General features: G+C 49.2%; 1 protein-coding gene across 2 annotated transcripts in view; it reads left to right on the top strand.

The window, feature by feature from the left end:
• The first annotated feature begins 3,770 nt into the window (after positions 1-3,770).
• The window catches only part of TLE5 (TLE family member 5, transcriptional modulator), a 28,934-nt gene continuing 15,082 nt past the window's right edge, over positions 3,771-17,622 (top strand). For both annotated transcript variants that reach the window (XM_032226443.1, XM_032226360.1), the window contains exons 1-3: positions 3,771-4,268; positions 12,177-12,274; positions 14,096-14,159. In XM_032226443.1, the coding sequence (XP_032082334.1) occupies positions 4,242-4,268; positions 12,177-12,274; positions 14,096-14,159 (189 nt within the window). In that variant the 5' untranslated portion in view covers positions 3,771-4,241. The remainder of the gene's footprint in view (positions 4,269-12,176; positions 12,275-14,095; positions 14,160-17,622) is intronic.

The following is a 17,622-nucleotide window of genomic DNA, read 5'->3' as shown; positions in this document are numbered from 1 at the left end:
CTTGGAGGGAGAGGGGGGGGGCAGGGGGAAACCAAGGTGGCATCCATGACTTCACTGCCAACCCCCCCCCCCGTGACGTAAGGCTCGACGTCACCCAGCAGGCTCGGAGACCCGATCGCTGCCCTCCCTTCCTTTTCGCGTCTCCCTGCCATTCAAAAACCCAAATTGCACAACCCGATTGCCCCCCCCCCCCGCACTTGCAAGCCGCCAGCCGCACCCAGGAGTTTGATTGAAAAAGAAGCGGGGGGGGGGGGGAAGGAGGGGAGGTTCGTGCAGTCACCTCCAAGCCATCGCTTTGCCCTCCCCCCTCCACCGAGTTGGCACCATTGCCCGGGGAAGGGAAGGAAGATCCGGCGCTTCCCCCCACTCGGTCTCTCTCCGCGATCCGAGATCAACCCCGTCCACGCTTCCGTGCAAGGGGTGGGGGAGGGACAGAGTGTGTGTGTGGGGGGGGGGAGATATCCGTGATCGACCCCGTCCACGCATCTGTACAAGGAGTGGGGGAAGGGCAGAGTGTGGGGGAGATATCCGGGATAGACCCCGTCCACGCATCGGTGTAAGGAGTGGGGGAGGGGCAGAGTGTGGGGGAGATATCCGGGATAGACCCCGTCCACGCATCGGTGCAAGGGGTGGGGGAGGGGTAGAGTGTGGGGAGGGGGAGATATCCGGGATCAACCCCGTCCACGCATCGGTGCAAGGAGTGGGGGAGGGGCAGATGGGGGGGATATCCGTGATCGACCCCGTCCACGCATCGGTGCAAGGAGTGGGGAAAGGGCAGATGGGGGGGTATCCGTGATCGACCCCGTCCACGCATCGGTGCAAGGTGTGGGGGAGGGGCAGAGTGGGGGGGATAAGCGTGATCAACCTCGTCCACGCATCGGTGCAAGGAGTGGGGGAGGGGATATCCTGGACCGACCTAGTCCACGCATCGGTGCAAAGACTGGGGAGGAGAGAGACAGAGTGGGGGGGAGACTATCTGGGACCCCGTCCACGCATCGGTGCAAGGAGTGGGGGAAGGGCAGATGGGGGGGTATCCGTGATCGACCCCGTCCACGCATCTGTACAAGGAGTGGGGGAAGGGCAGAGGGGGGGTATCCGTGATCGACCCCGTCCACGCATCGGTGCAAGGAGTGGGGGAAGGGCAGATGGGGGGATACCCGTGATCAACCTCGTCCACGCATCGGTGCAAGGAGTGGGGGAGGGGATATCCTGGACCGACCTAGTCCACGCATCGGTGCAAAGACTGGGGAGGAGAGAGACAGAGTGGGGGGGAGACTATCTGGGACCCCGTCCACGCATCGGTGCAAGGAGTGGGGGAAGGGCAGATGGGGGGGTATCCGTGATCGACCCCGTCCACGCATCCGTGGAGTGGGGGAGGGTAACTATGATCGACCCCGTCCACGCACTGATACAAAACTGGCCGGGGGGCGGGGGCAGAAGGGGGGGGAAATTACCTGGGACCAACCCCTTGCCCGCGTGGGTTTCTAAGAGGGGATGGGGTGATATCCATGATAGTGAAGGGATAGCCGGGATCGACCCCGTCCACGCATCTGTACAAGGAGTGGGGGAAGGGCAGAGTGTGGGGGAGATATCCGGGATAGACCCCGTCCACGCATCGGTGTAAGGAGTGGGGGAGGGGCAGAGTGTGGGGGAGATATCCGGGATAGACCCCGTCCACGCATCGGTGCAAGGGGTGGGGGAGGGGTAGAGTGTGGGGAGGGGGAGATATCCGGGATCAACCCCGTCCACGCATCGGTGCAAGGAGTGGGGGAGGGGCAGATGGGGGGGATATCCGTGATCGACCCCGTCCACGCATCGGTGCAAGGAGTGGGGAAAGGGCAGATGGGGGGGTATCCGTGATCGACCCCGTCCACGCATCGGTGCAAGGTGTGGGGGAGGGGCAGAGTGGGGGGGATAAGCGTGATCAACCTCGTCCACGCATCGGTGCAAGGAGTGGGGGAGGGGATATCCTGGACCGACCTAGTCCACGCATCGGTGCAAAGACTGGGGAGGAGAGAGACAGAGTGGGGGGGAGACTATCTGGGACCCCGTCCACGCATCGGTGCAAGGAGTGGGGGAAGGGCAGATGGGGGGGTATCCGTGATCGACCCCGTCCACGCATCTGTACAAGGAGTGGGGGAAGGGCAGAGGGGGGGTATCCGTGATCGACCCCGTCCACGCATCGGTGCAAGGAGTGGGGGAAGGGCAGATGGGGGGGATACCCGTGATCAACCTCGTCCACGCATCGGTGCAAGGAGTGGGGGAGGGGATATCCTGGACCGACCTAGTCCACGCATCGGTGCAAAGACTGGGGAGGAGAGAGACAGAGTGGGGGGGAGACTATCTGGGACCCCGTCCACGCATCGGTGCAAGGAGTGGGGGAAGGGCAGATGGGGGGGTATCCGTGATCGACCCCGTCCACGCATCCGTGGAGTGGGGGAGGGTAACTATGATCGACCCCGTCCACGCACTGATACAAAACTGGCCGGGGGGCGGGGGCAGAAGGGGGGGGAAATTACCTGGGACCAACCCCTTGCCCGCGTGGGTTTCTAAGAGGGGATGGGGTGATATCCATGATAGTGAAGGGATAGCCGGGATCGACCCCGTACACGCATCGGTGCGTCCGTGCAGGACGGGGGGGGGGGGCGTAGGAGGGGGAAACAATCTGGGACCTACCGACCCCGTCCACCGTGGGTTTCTAAGAGGGGAGGATCCGGGATCGACCGCCTCCACGCACCATTGCAGAGAGTGGGGGAGGATATCCACGACCGACCCCATCGGTGGAAAGTGGGGGAAGCAATATCCGAGATCGACCCCCGTTCACCCACTGGGGAAAAAACAGGCAGGGGTTGGGAGTAGAACTATCTGAGACCGCCCTCGTCCACGCGTGGGTTTCTAAGAGGGGAGCGGGGGAAGATATCCGGGATCGACCCCGTCCACGCACCGTTGCAAACAGCTGGGGAGGGGATATCCGTGATCCCCCCCACACACACACTCATCGGTGCATCCGCGGAGTGCGGGGAAGTGATCGAATATCCGTGATCGACCCCCTCCACACATCCTTGCAAAGAGTGGGGGAGGGTATATCCACGATCGACCCCGTCCGCGCATCGGTGCGTCCGTGGAGGGTAGAATGGGGGGAGTGATATGATATCCGGGATGGATCCCGTCGGTGGAAAGGGTGGAGGAGGGGATACCTGGGATCGACCCCGTCCGCTGATGCAAAGACTGGCCCGGGGGGGGGGGGTAGGAGGGAATATATCCGGGATCGACCCCGTCCACGCGTCGGTGCATACAGTGGGGGGGGGGGGGAAATCCATGATCGACCCCGTTGGTGGAAAGAGTGGGGGAGGAGGACATCCGGGATCGACCTCGTTTACGCACTGGTGCAAAGACTGGCGTGCGTGTGTGTGTGTAGTAGTAGAAAGGGGAAACTATCTGAGCGAGACCGACCCCGTCCACGCGTGGGTTTCTAAGAGGGGAGCGGAGGGGGGGGCGATACGCGGGATCGAACCCCATCCACGCACCCTTGCAAAGAGGCTTTCCTCCCCGCGGGCGGGGCGCGAGGCCAAGCCACGCGGCGGCTCTCCAGCTCCCTCTCTCTCTCCCCCCCCCCCTTTTAAATCCCCCCCACCTTTTTTTTTTTTTTTTTTTGCATCCGCCTGCCGGAACGCGCACAGCCCCGGGGCGGAGGGGGAGGCGGGGCCTGCGGGGGGGGAGGCGCGTGCGAGGGGGGGGGAGGGAGGCGGCGTGCAAAGGGCGGGGCGGGGGGGGGGCGCGCTGGGAAATGCAGCGGCGGAGCAGCAGGTGGTGCTGCCGCTCAGCCGCAGGAGCGAGCGCGGGGGTCCGCAGCCGCCATTAGACAATAGGAGCGGCGGCGGCAGCAGCGGACGAGGGAAGCGCGGGCGAGGCCCGGGGAAACGGCGCCGCTTTGCCCTTCCCGTCCTTCCGGCCTTTGCAAAGAAGGGAAAAGCCCGGCCAGGCCCTCAAAGCAGCAGCCGGGGCCTCCCCGCTTTTGCAATCACCGCCCGCCGCTGCTTTCTCCCGGCCGGGATTCCGTGGGAGGAGGCGGCAGCAGCTCCGGCTCTCGGCGGGATTTAGCCCCACAAAGGCCACTCGGGTGCGAAGTCCGCCTCCTGCGCTTCCTCGGCCGCCTTTGCCCGCTCGGGGGGAGGAGGGGGGCGGCTTGCAGGCGGGTGCAGCGGCCGGCTGCCTGCCTCCGGCTCGGCTGCCCGATTGGCATGATGTTTCCGCAAAGCCGGCACTCGGTAAGAGGAGGGGGAGGAAGAGGAGGATTGTGGGGGGGGTGCTGCATGGCGGCGGGGGGGGGGTTTGCTTGCTCGGGGCCCGGGGAGGAGCGTCGTGGGAATGCGGGAGGGAGGGGGAGGTTGGGTGCAGGAGGGGGAGGGCGGTCAAATACCGCCGGGTGCCTTGAGGATCGGGGACCCTCGGGGTGGGGGGGGTGAGGAATCTCGGATGGTAAGCCACGGACCCTCGTGGGCAGGAAAAAAACACGAGTGGGGGGAGAAAAGGGGGGCAGAGGAAAAAAAAGGCGGAGGGAGCAGGGGAGCATGGGCATCGGGGTGGCCAGAGTTCGGAGAGCCCCCTCCAATATTAAGCGTGGGTGGGGGGCATATATTGGAGATTGCAAGCCGTGATTCTCCCCCCCCCCCCCCCCGCACCTCCCACTCCATAGTTTTGCAAAGGAGCCTTTGGCATATAAAGGAAGGGGAAATGCAGGAGGGAGGGAGGGGGGGGGCGGTGGGGAAGAGGGAAAAGAGGATTGGGGGAACCAGGTGCGGGAGGTGCAGCCAGAAGGGAGAGGGTTTCTGGGGAAGGGGGTTCCACTTGCAAGAGATATTTCCCCCCCCCTTCCTAAAAACAAACAAAAAATTCTTAGTGGGTGGGTGGGTGGAGGGAAAGCCAAGAATTGGGGCATAGAAGGAAGGGTGTGGACCTGGGGCTGGTGAGAGAGAGAGAAGGGGGCTGGAATGGGCACCCCAGTGATGCCCCCCCTCCAGTCAAAGATGCGGGGGGGGGGGAGTAGGCCTGGATGGAAGGGGGACTCCAAGAAAAGTGCATGAAGCCCCAGTGGTGGCAGGATGAGTGGAGAAGATGAGTGTGGGTCAAGAAACTAGTCCTCATTGAGGAGGGGAGTTCCAGTTGGGGGTGAGAACGTGGGCTTGGGAGCGCCAGCGGAAAGTCCCATTCAGGGCCGTGAATAATAGGGGGGGGGGGTTCAGATGGATTTGAGAGTAAGAAAAGTGGAATTGGGTTAGAAGAAATGACGGGATTTGCAAAATAGGGGGGGGAACCGGAAGGGGCTATATAAATAAATTAAACTCAGTTTCTCCCCCCCCCCCTTACTTTGCACTCTGATATCTATGGGTTGAAAAATAGATGAAAGCAAAACAGGATCTCCCCCTTACAATGAACCCCCCCCCCAAAAAAAAAAAACAGGCCATCTTGCCCTCTGCTTGGTGGGAAATAAGCCTCTGCAGGAAAGCGGGGGGGGGGGGAGCCAATTTTTATAGGATGTAAAAGAATAGAATGAATTTTTTTGGGCGGGGGGGGAAGGTCACCGGATTTCCGATTACAGGAAAGCAGGTTTAAATTCTGCTGTTCCAAAGGAGAAGGCCCAGACTTCAACCGGAAGCCAACTCTTGGTTTGTGTCCCACCCACTCAAAACTTTCCTTGTACCAAGCCCCAGGTCAACAAACATGGAAAAAGATTGCAAGTCTCCGTCCCCAGGTTGTGCTGGCTAATTTTGTGTAGAAAAACCAGGAAGGAAGGAAGAGCTGACTTGGAGACTGAAGAGTTTTTTTTCCCAAAGAGATTTTGTAGACATGATTGAAGAAAATAAAAATAAAAGTTTTGCTGGCACCAAAATTGATGCATTAAATAAATGAAATTAATGTATGTGTAGCATTCATAGATGTGTTTGGAATTGGCGATGTCCACATCCTATTAAGCCATAATGGGCTTTTTCCCCCTTTCCAATAACCTTGTGATTTGCACTGTGTCACAACTTAACTGTGGGTGATGTTTGGACACTCCAATTGTGACTAATTTAACAAATTTGTGTTAAAACAGCCTGTGGATTACCAGGAGGCCTGCAACAGTGAATGGGGGTAGATGAGGGGGAAAAAATGCAAGTAGTCCTCGATTTACGACTATTCGTTTAGTGACTGTTCAAAGTTACAACAGCGCTGGAAAAAGGGACCCGTGACCATTTTTCACACTTACGACCGTTGCAGCATCCCCATAGTCACATCATTTAACTTTGGATGTTTGGCAAAGGGTTCGTATTTGTGACGGTGGCATCTCGTGATCCCCTTTTGCGACCTTCTGACAAGCAAAGTCAATGGAAATGCCGATTCACTTAACGTTAAGTTGTGTTGCTAACTTAACAACTGTCGTGATTTTCACTTAACAAATGCGGCAAGGAAAGTCGTAAAACGGGACAAATCTCACTTGACAGATTTCTCACTTAAGAACATAAACATTGGGCTCAATTGTGGTCGTACGTCGAGGACTAGATGTAATACTGGTGTTCACCACCCAAAATAGGAGACGCACCGATGCCCCCCCCCAAAACCACTAATTGTTGGCAATTGCTAAAGGCAAATGGACTAGCTGGATTGCTGAAATCTGATGCTTCCTTTAAAACATCCGTTTGCAGCTGTCGAGATATAAAACTAATGTATCCAGGTGGACCTGTGTTATATCAAAACAAATCAAATTACAGTGTAGTTCTTAATTTAAGAACACAATTGAAGCCAAAATACCTGTTGCTAAGCATGGCCGTTGTTAAGTGAGCTTTGCCCCATTTTTCAACCTTTTTTGCCGCCATTCTTAAGTGAATCGTGGTCCTTAAGCGAATCTGGCTCGCCCCCTTTTGACTTTGCTTGTCGGAAACTGGCTGGGAAGGTCACCAATGGGGGTCACATGAACCCCCCCCTCTCACCCCTACTTGGACACGGCAACCGTCATAAATACGAATCAGTTGCCAAACTCCCAAAATGGTCATAAGGGTGAAAAGTTCCATGAGTGTAACTTTGAATGGTCACTGAAGGAATGATTGTGAGTTGGCTACCTTTAAAAGGTCTTTCAACCAAAGGTTTTCCAGCTTGAGCCATTGGCAGGGGTGAGACTTCTGTTCCACTAATCCCCCACCCAGCGTGGCCAATGGTGGAGAATTACGGGAGTTGAAGTCCACCTGTCTGGAAGTTGGGAAACGTAGTTTTCAGGATATTAAAAGGCCTCAGATATTTCTGGGCAATGTGGTGAGCGTTTTAAGTAGCCACCTGTGGATGGACAGCTGCCTGTATAATAACAACAACAACAGCAATAATAATAAATCCATCAAACTAGAAGAAGAAAAAAGAAGTTTGAATGATTATGTGAACCAAAGTACAGAAAAATTACTGCAGGCTGTGAAAACGGAGAACAGCATAAAAACAACAGAAACAAAGGCAGAATATAAGGAAAAACAGCTGGATGACAGATTAAATGGATGGAAAACCAAAGCTTTGCATGGACAGCACTTAAAAAATATTGAAGGAAAATGTGATGACAACTTGACATGGACATGGCTTAAGATGGGAACTATCAAGAAAAAGACGGAAGGTTTAATACTGGCTGCTCAAGAACAAGCACTAAAAATTAATGCCATGAAAGCGAAGATACAAAAATCCACTGACAACCCAAATTGCCGACTTTGCAATAACAAAGTCGAAACTGTTTCACATTTAATATGTGAATGCAGCAAAATCGCACAAACTTATTACAAAGCTAGACATGACCGAGTTGCTAAATTAATCCACTGATCATTATGTAAAAATATGATTTACCCATATCCAGAAAGTCAAGGGAACATAAAGTGGAAAAAGTTATCGAAAATGAGAAAGTGAAGATCTTGTGGGACTTTCGAATACAAACGGATCGTCATTTGGAGCACAACACGCCAAATATCGTGGTTGTAGAGGGCCGAAGTGTACAGTTTATTGATATCACTGTTTCTGGAGATGCCAGAGTCAAAGAAAAATAACTAGAAAAAATCACAAAATATTGCGACCTGGCCATTGAAACTACACGGCTATAGATGAAGCATGTAACAGTGATACCCATTGTCATTGCACTTAGCACCACATACAGGAATTTTACAAGATACATCAACAAATTGCAGCTTCCTGCAATAACATCAGCGGAACTGCAAAAAACTGTGCTACTCGGAACATCTTATATTTTAAGAAGGTATTTGGTTGAGACCTAAGATGCAGCAAACCTTATCAACCATTAGCACCAGTCACTGGTATTTATAATGCATTTTTGAATGTTCAATTGGCTGAGTTTCATGTTTAATGAATAAAGTATATAATAATAATAATAATAATAATAATAATCATCATCATCATCATCATCATACTCAGCTGCTGTAAAAAAATCGTGCAGACTGATTATAAATTGCGGTACAATTCAGTAGCACAAATGATCCATTGCAGTGTTTTTCAACCTTTTTTGTGCAAAGGCACACTTTTTTCATGAAAAAAAATCACGAGGCACACCACCATTAGAAAATGTTAAAAAATTTAACTCTGTGCCTATATTGACTATATATAAAGTAATTCTCCCACGGCACACCTTACACTATGTCACGGCACACTAGTGTGCCGCGGCACAGTGGTTGAAAAACACTGATCCATTGGAATGAAGGCCCAAAAGACGAAACAAGAATACAGAAAAGATGCGATAAAATCAAGAATGGCAGAACAAAGCACTGCATGGCCAATTTCTGGAAAAAATAAAAGATAAAGTGGACAGTGAACAAACTTGGTTATGGTTAACAGCAGGTACATTAAAGAAAGAAACAGAGTCACTAATCCTGGCTGCGCAAGAACAAGCTATCCGCACAAATGCCATTAAGGCCAAAATCGAAAAATCCTCTGATGATGCCAAATGCAGACTTTGCAAAGAAGCTGATGAAACTGTTGATCACATACTCAGCTGCTGTAAAAAAATCGCGCAGACTGATTATAAATTGCGGCACAATTCAGTAGCACAAATGATCCATTGGAATTTGTGCAAAAATTATAATATTAAAACAGCAACAAACTGGTGGGAACATCAGCCTGAAAAAGTCATCGAAAATCAGATGGTCAAGATCTTGTGGGATTTTCGCCTACAAACGGACAAAATACTGGCGCATAATACACCAGACATCGCACTGGTTGAGAAAAATAAGGTCACAATCATACCAGGTGATACCAACCTGCAATACCAGGTGATAGCAGGGTCGCCGAGAAAGAACATGAAAAAATCGCAAAATACCAGGACTTAAAAATCAAAATTCAACGACTATGGCATAAACCAGCAGTGGTAATTCCAGTGGTAATTGGCACACTGGGTGCTATTCCAAAAGCACTGGAATTACATTTAAAACAGTTAAAAATTGACAAAATCACCATCAGTCAAATGCAAAAAGCCGCACTGCTTGGATCTGCACGCATATTACAAAAATACGTTACGACGTCCTAGGTCCCTGGGTGGGGCCCGACTAGTAACCAAATCCGACGAAACAACTGGCCGCTGTGATACAATTGTATAATAATAATAATAATAATAATTGGAGCAATACCTCAAGGGCTACCTCGCTATTTCGAAATTCTAAATTTATTGGACTTGAACATTCTGATTCTACAAAAAACCACCCTACTTGGAACAGCTTATATCCTCTGACGTTACCTTAACAGTTTCTACGTCCTTGGTTAGGACTCGAGCTGTTGAGCTACCAACCAGCCTCAACGGCTGTGAATCTCACCAAAGATTAACCACACAATAATAATAATCAGTGATATCCATTGTCATCAGGGCACTTGGTACCACCTTCAAGAATTTCACAAAACACATCAAGTTAATTGCAGCTTCCTGCAATAACACCAGAGGAACTGCAAAAAACTGCGTTACTTGGAACATATATTTTAAAAAGGTACTTGGTTGATACCTAGGACGCTGGCAGCAACCCGTATCAACCATTAGCACCAGTCAGTGGTATTTGCGACAAATCTTTAAATGTTCACTTGACTTGAGTTTTATGTTTAATGAATAAAAGAAATAATAATAGCCAAATTTCTGTCAGATCTGTATAGGTAGCCTTCAATTTCTGACCACAATTGGGATTAAACTTCTGTCACTGAGCAGTGCAGGCATGAAACAAGTTGTGTCCTATTGTATGAACTTTTTGCCACAGTTGTTAATAGCAATAGCAGTTAGACTTATATACCGCTTCATAGGGCTTTCAGCCCTCTCTGAGCGGTTTACAGAGTCAGCATATTGCCCCCAACAATCCGGGTCCTCATTTTACCCACCTCGGAAGGATGGAAGGCTGAGTCAACCTTGAGCCGGTGAGATTTGAACAGCCGAACTGCAGAACTGCAGTCAGCTGAAGTAGCCTGCAGTGCTGCATTTAACCACTGCGTCACCTCGGCTCTAAACAAATCATTGTGGTCATTAAGTGAATTGTGCAGTTATTAAGTGAATCCAGCTTCCTCCATGGATTTTGCTCTCTGAGAGGGTTACAAATGATCCCCCAGGGATCTGAAACCACCCTAAATACAGATCCCATAAATATACCAGGTGGCAAACCATTGGATTTTAATCACATGACCTATTGGGACACTACAACGGAATCGTAAGTGTGAGGACCGGTGATAAGCCATTGTTGTAACAGACATTTGTGAAATAAATATTCACAAGGGGTGAACTATTTGTACTGCCATCCAGAATCCATTGGAATTGGGAAGGACCAACAAAATTTAGAAATAATCCAACCCACTTGAGGGCAGCAAAGAGATCTTTCTGGATCTCTTTGCTGCCAGCTGGTGGCCATAAAAGATTATTGCAGCCCGGATGGATACACAATAATGTAAATGCATCGCTTTACACAACAGGTGAATGAGTTGTATTTGATTAGATGCAGTCCAACCTGCAGGTAGAAATTTTCCCATTTTAGTGCTCACCCCATGTATAAAATTTATTTCTTAGAAAGAAAAGGCATGTCTCAAAATAGCTTTATTTTCTGACATTGATGAAGAGGAAGAAAAAACTCAGAAGTTGGGTTTCTTTCTCTGAACTTGCAAACAACTCCCTCCCCCCTCAAACTCGGAAATGGTACATCCCATGGTTACATGCAGAATACAGGTGCTCTTCGACTTACAACAGTTCACTTTGTGACCGAAATTACAACGGCATTGAAAAAAAAGTGACCCATTTCTCACTCTTACGACTGTTGCAGCATCCCCACGGTCGCCCAGTTTACATTTGGGATGCAATTGCAACTGACTCGCGTTTATGACGGTTGCAGGATCTCACGAACATCTCTTGTGACCTCCTGACCAGCAAATTCAACAGGGAAGGCAGATTCACTTAACAACTGCCGTTATTAGGCTCAGCAACTGCAGTGACTCACTTAACAAATGTGGCAAGAAAAGACGTAAAATGGGGCAAAACTCACTTGACGGATTTCTCACTTAGCAGCATGAATTTTGGGCTCGATTGTGGCGCATGTGGAGGATCACTTTTAGGCATGAGTTCGGATCTATATTTTATTCTCCATTTCTTTATTTGTTCGCTTGCTTTTTCAGGTAGCCAAAACGTTTTATTTTATTGTGAGATTTATCTGTGTAACTCAAGGCAGCCCCCACCTCCTGTTCCCCTCATAACAACAACCCTGTGAGGTAGGCTAGACTGAGAAAGGGATTGGCCTAAAATCCACGAGATCCTAATCTCCTGGTTTTCTAGTTCAAAATGTTCATTATTAGTCCAAAACCGGTTCTTAAAATGTTGCTGTGTGAAATGTATTGAGGACTGATTCTTGGATTATGTCGAATGATAGTTTGAGTAGTCTCATTAAGATGAAACCAAGGCAAACCACATCATAAGGTAGGGTGTAAGCATGATCACAGTACCCCCTAAACCACCATTTATGCCGTTTCCCTGACAGTGCAGTGGACGGTTTCTTCGGGGAGTCTTGAGGACTAGCGTCCTGAGCAGGCAGTTAACAACATACCAAATCAAGCACAATTAAAAGCAGGCTCCCAGGGTCGTTTTTAATTGGCTAAAAGGATACTTCTCCCACCCACCCCCTAACCAACCCAACCCCCAAATTCTGTTTCAGGCCTCTTCTCATCTGCCTCAGCAGTTGAAGTTCACAACTTCCGATTCCTGCGACCGGATTAAAGATGAATTCCAGTTGCTCCAGGCCCAGTATCACAGGTAAACCGCCCAGTTTTCTCCAGTTTTTAGCCCGCGGTTGTGCGAACGATGATTCCTAGGCCAGGATGTGGGAGCTGCTGAAATTGAAAAGAAGGTTGGATCCCATGGGAAGAAACACTCGGCGTGATTGATCGCTGAAGAATGTATTTGCACAATTTTTGCTTATGAGGATCACAGCAGTGTTCAGTCTTGGTGCAGCGGTGTTAAAATGTCACCGGGATTTCTTGATCACCGGGATTTCTTGAGGTTACCAACCTTTCGGACCTCAGGGACCACTAAATTCATAATTTTAAATCCCGCGGACCACGAATAGGATCTGCGTAATGATCGGCTGGGTGGGCATGGCTAGGTGGTCATGTGACCGGGTGGGCGTGGCCAACTTGATGTCACTCATGTCGAGGGGCACCTCCTCAACGGTCTCGACTCGCCCCTCCCCTCCCAGCCACTCCTCACATGTCCACCTGGGCTCCTTAGGGCCCCAACAGGAAGCAGTTGCTGGAGCTAAGCAGCCCCCATGAGAAAGAGTTGGCAAAACAGCTCAGTTCAAATTGGGTCTGACTGCACCTCCCTGAGGACTAGGAGCACAGGCTTTCCAAGCATAGGGAACACCTGCGGGAATGCAAGGCTAGGTACCGGCGCCTGGAGGCTCACTGGGCTGAGATGGTCAGCCAGCTCCAGGCCATGATGCAGTCCCACTGGAACGAGGCCCTCCGGCTCTTCGTCACCAGCCGTGCTTCCCTCCAGCCTTCTCCCAAAGCCCCCCACCAGGAGGCTGAAGCAGACCCCAAGTCAGAATTTCTGCCCCCCTCCGACCCACACAAAAGATCCCGAAGGTGGGGGGAGACTCTGCAGCAACACAAGTGTTCATTGCACGTATCCATCCTATCGGTTATAGTTTGAGGACCCCTAATTTAGTGCAATATAAAAAATGCAAATAATTTTTCTGTGGGCCACCAAAATTTTCTAGCGGACCACAGAGGTCCATGGATCACCATTAGGTGACCACTGCGATACAATAGTGTTTCTCACCCTCAGCAACTGTAAGACTTCATTTCCCATAATTCCTCAGCCAACACACATGCCTTAAGATGAGTGGACTTCAATTCCCAGAATTCCTCAGCCAGCACACATGCCTTAAGATGGGTGGACTTCAGTTCCCAGAATTCCTCAGCCAGCACACATACCTTAAGATGGATGGACTTCAATTCCCAGAATTCCTCAGTCAGCAAGCTTATGGTTTGATACTTTAAATCAGGAGTGGGAATTCTGGGAGTTGAAGTCCACAAGTTGCCACGTGAGGCAGTCCTCATTTGAAATCAAACATGCTTGCCAGTCTGTTGCAGATCATTCAGAGATCCAGTCTGATCTCCGGATCTGCCTCTCCTCTCTTTTTGAGATCCCTTTTCTATGTATTTTGCGAAGGACTGCAGAACCCAACCATTATTTTGCAATAATCTTAAACATCTGAAAATCTTCATTCTTTGATCCTTAAAATTTTTAAAAATCTGGATGCAGTTGGAAACGGAGGCATATTTAATAAACTGCATTCTGGTTTTTTTTTTTAAATAAATAACTTTTTTAGAGAGGATGGTGTGAGATCTCAAGCTCAGCAACAGGTGCCCGGGTTTCGATCACCTGACTGGCAGATGCTACAATGGTCGTAAGCGCGAGGACTCAGTTGCCAGGCACTTTTTTCCCCGGTGCTATTTTAAATTTGGTCACTGAACAGAATCCGGGCAATGTTTCCAACGGCAGAGAAGCCCCCAGCCCCGATTCATCTCCCCATGCCCACCGACCCAATTTCCCTCTTCTCTTTAACAGCCTGAAGTTGGAATGCGACAAGCTGGCCAGCGAAAAGTCGGAGATGCAGCGCCATTACGTGATGGTAAGTTTCGCACTCGCGATCGGGGGGGGGGGGGGCGGGTGTTCCCGCCGAGAAGAGCAGCGAGTCCCTTGAGGGAAAACTGCAGATGGTTCCTCCTCCCCCTCCCCCTGCACCCTCCCAAACATTAAAAGTGGCGGGGGGGGGGACAGTCCCCTCCGTTGTAAACCAAAGCGGAGCTCAGGACCCTCTGTTCAAATGCAGATGACAGGAAGCTCGAGGCTATATAAACCAAATTTCCCCCACCCCAAGGAATCAAATCCTTTGAAGTAAAGACTCTTCCCCCCCCCCCCCAAAAAAAAAAATCCCCAAATTACTGCCTTGGTTGGATTCTGTAGAGATTCTCAGTCCTCCAGCTCATGGTTGTCCCAAAGTTGTTTTTTCTTTTTTCAAGAGGCAACTGGACTTTCTTGTTTTTTCTTTTGAAGACGTTTCCCTTCTCCTCCAAGAAGCTTCTTCAGCTCTGACTGGGATGGTGGGGAAAGGAAGGATTTATATTCCTTGCAGACAGCTGGTCGTTTGCATCCTTTGAGAGGGTCGTTGAGGGCACTTGGAGGTTTCTCTGTGTCCTCGGGGTCATCTGAGTGGTGCTTCTGGTTTCTGTAGTCTGCAGTTTTTTCTCTCTGAAAATCCATTCCTTCTCTCACACCGTTCAAAAGGTGTTCATCTCAGTTGGATTCCGATTTTGGATTCCTTCCCCTCCATCCAAAAACCGAATTCCATTTTAATTTTGTTTCTTTATTAAATTTAGATACTACCCCATCTCATCATTGATCAGTTCTGGGGATCCCTTCCTTCCTTCCTTCCTTTCCATCCTTCCCTTCTTTCCTTCCTTCCTTCCTTCCTTCCTTTCTTTCCATCCTTCCTTTCTCTCCATCCTTCCTTTCCATCCTTTCTTTCTCTCCATCCTTCCTTTCTTCCTTCTCTTTCTCTTCTTTTTTTCTTTCTTTTTTCTTTTTGTTTCTTTCTCCGTTCCCGTTCCGTCTTTCTTTTTTCCTTCCCTTCCTTTCTCTTGAGGACTAGAAGCTTAAGGACGCCCTAGGTAGAGACCCCAAAAGCGAGAACAAGGATTCTGCTGCCTTCTGGAACGAATTCCTTTTGTGTCCTCCGTACAGCCTCTTATCGTGTGTGTTAGGGTTTGTTTTTTGTGGTTTTGTTTTGGGGTGGTTTTTTTGCAAAAAAAACCGAGGCTTGACTGTTTTGCATAAGTCACCCAGGCAGCTGCATTTCTCCCTGGCTTATTTTTATTTATTTATTTAGCTTTTATCAGGACACAGCTGGTTCTCCTTGACGTGCCAGTTGGAGGTGGCCAGCTGTGCCTGTTGCCGCTGTTGCCAAAACTCAAGGTGATGGATGTCGTTGGCCTTGAGTGAAACCAGTTCCCAGGCCTTCCAGAGAGAGGCTGCCGCACCTCCTCTGGCGCACAGAGATAAGGCATAAAAATGCTTTGTATTTCCTAGGAAATTCAATTAAAATTAAAAGGGCAAAAAAAAAAGAAGAAAAGTTCTTGTAAGCACATACTAACCTTTCGTGAGAGTCAAGGAAAGCCACAAACCGCCTCCGGCGCCCACATCTTCCATTTAGAAGGCAGAACCCCCCCAGGGAGCCAAGCCCTCTGCCTTGCCAAGTTTCTAGTCCTTAACAAGGAGCGTTTTTGAATTCTCCCGAGGCCTCCAAGAGCAGTTAAGGCGGGCCGGAATGATTGAATTCATTTTTTTTTTTTTTGTTTTCCTTTATCCCTTCCTCAAGATAATTCCAGAAGCTCCAAATCAGCCTGGTGGCAACTCAAATAAATGTGTGTGGTTGCAAGGAGCAAAGGGGGGGGGGAGAGATTTTGGCTCCCTCTGATGTTAAGAGGATTAAAATGTGCGGGATTGCAGTTTTAATTTTAATCTAGGTCAGCGTTTCTGCTCTTGGGCCCCCTTCCCAATTTTGAAAGTCATGGAAGACCCCAAACAGAGCTTTCGTTGGCATAGGCTATATTTACAGTATTAAAAATTTAAATGGACCCATTTGTAGAAAAATTATTTATTGAATCGGCTTAAAACTACAAATATGAAACTCATTGGAGGTTGGCATCAATAAAATATTTCTCGTGAAAAAAACCCATTAGTTTAAAAAAAAAAACCAATGAAAAGGCTGATGACATTTAATATTTTTACAATATTTTTAATATCCAGCAAATCATTTTGACTTTGTGCCCCCCCCCAATGAATTTTGGGAGCTGTTCCGGGCTCCTCAAACCATATAACAAACACCAATCTACTAAGTTGGTCCTCTATTTACGATCACAGTCAAACCCAAAATTTCTGTTGCTAAACAAGACAGTTGACCTTTCTGGCCAGAGTTAAGTGAATCACTGCAGTTGTTAAGTTAGTAACATGGTTGTTAAATGAATCTGGTTTCCCCATTGACTTTGCTTGTCAGAAGGTCGCAAAAGGGGATCATATATGACCCAGGGACTCTGCAGCTGTCATAAATGCGAGTCAGTTGCCAAGTTGCCCACGGGGATGTTAGCTTTAAGGGTGAAAATCTCATAAATTACTTTTTTTCAGTGGCGTCTTAATTTTGAATGGTCACTAAGCAAATATTTGTAAGTTGAGGACTTACCTGTAGAAGGGATACATTCATGACTGCTATCTGCAGTTCGGCGGTTCTAATCTCACCGGCTCAAGGTTGACTCAGCCTTCCATCCTTCCGAGGTGGGTGAAATGAGGACCCAGACTGTGGGGGCGATATGCTGACTCTGTAAACCGCTTAGAGAGGGCTGAAAGCCCTATGAAGCGGTATATAAGTCTAACTGCTATTGCTATTCAGGCTTTTCGACTACAAAACCTGAATTTTCTGGGCACAAGATTTTGGAATTAATATTTCTCCATGTGATCTACGACCGTGAAGGCAACCCTTTGAGTTGCGATGGTAATGAAATTGTAAGCAATTTCATCAGATACGTGATACACAATGACAATAAATGCTAATGGAGCCTGCCCACCGCAGTCATAACTTGTGGCAGTAAAACAAATGGGTTGTGTTATTTCATGATTTCAACACCTTTCCTGTGATGTCATTAAGCGAAGCACTGCAGCCATTAAATGAAGGTCACAGTCATGAAAGGAACTAATGATTCACTCTGGTTTTTGGTTTTGCCAAAAATCAGAAGAAAATGCCGTGTTTTGCCAAAAACGTCACAAGAAATAGTTATGTGAGCCCAGGAAGCTACAAATGGCCATAAATTCAGCCTGGTTGCGGGGGGCCTGAATAGTCACTGTGAGTGGACATAAGTCAAGGACTAGTGGTATGTGAATTTTGATCATCTGTTGCTGGTGATTTTGTTTTCTTGCTTAAATGTGTAGGTTGTGCAAGGAACGATTTAATGAAAAGCAGAGAAAATATTATTCTCAGTAAATGAATGCAACAGAGGTTTTGGGTAGAGAAAAGGTTTTTTTTAATGACTTAAATTTCTTTT

This window comes from Thamnophis elegans, chromosome 1 (genome assembly GCF_009769535.1).
Source record: "Thamnophis elegans isolate rThaEle1 chromosome 1, rThaEle1.pri, whole genome shotgun sequence".
NCBI classification, from domain to species: domain Eukaryota; kingdom Metazoa; phylum Chordata; class Lepidosauria; order Squamata; family Colubridae; genus Thamnophis; species Thamnophis elegans.
This window is presented reverse-complemented; position numbering and strand designations above follow the sequence as displayed.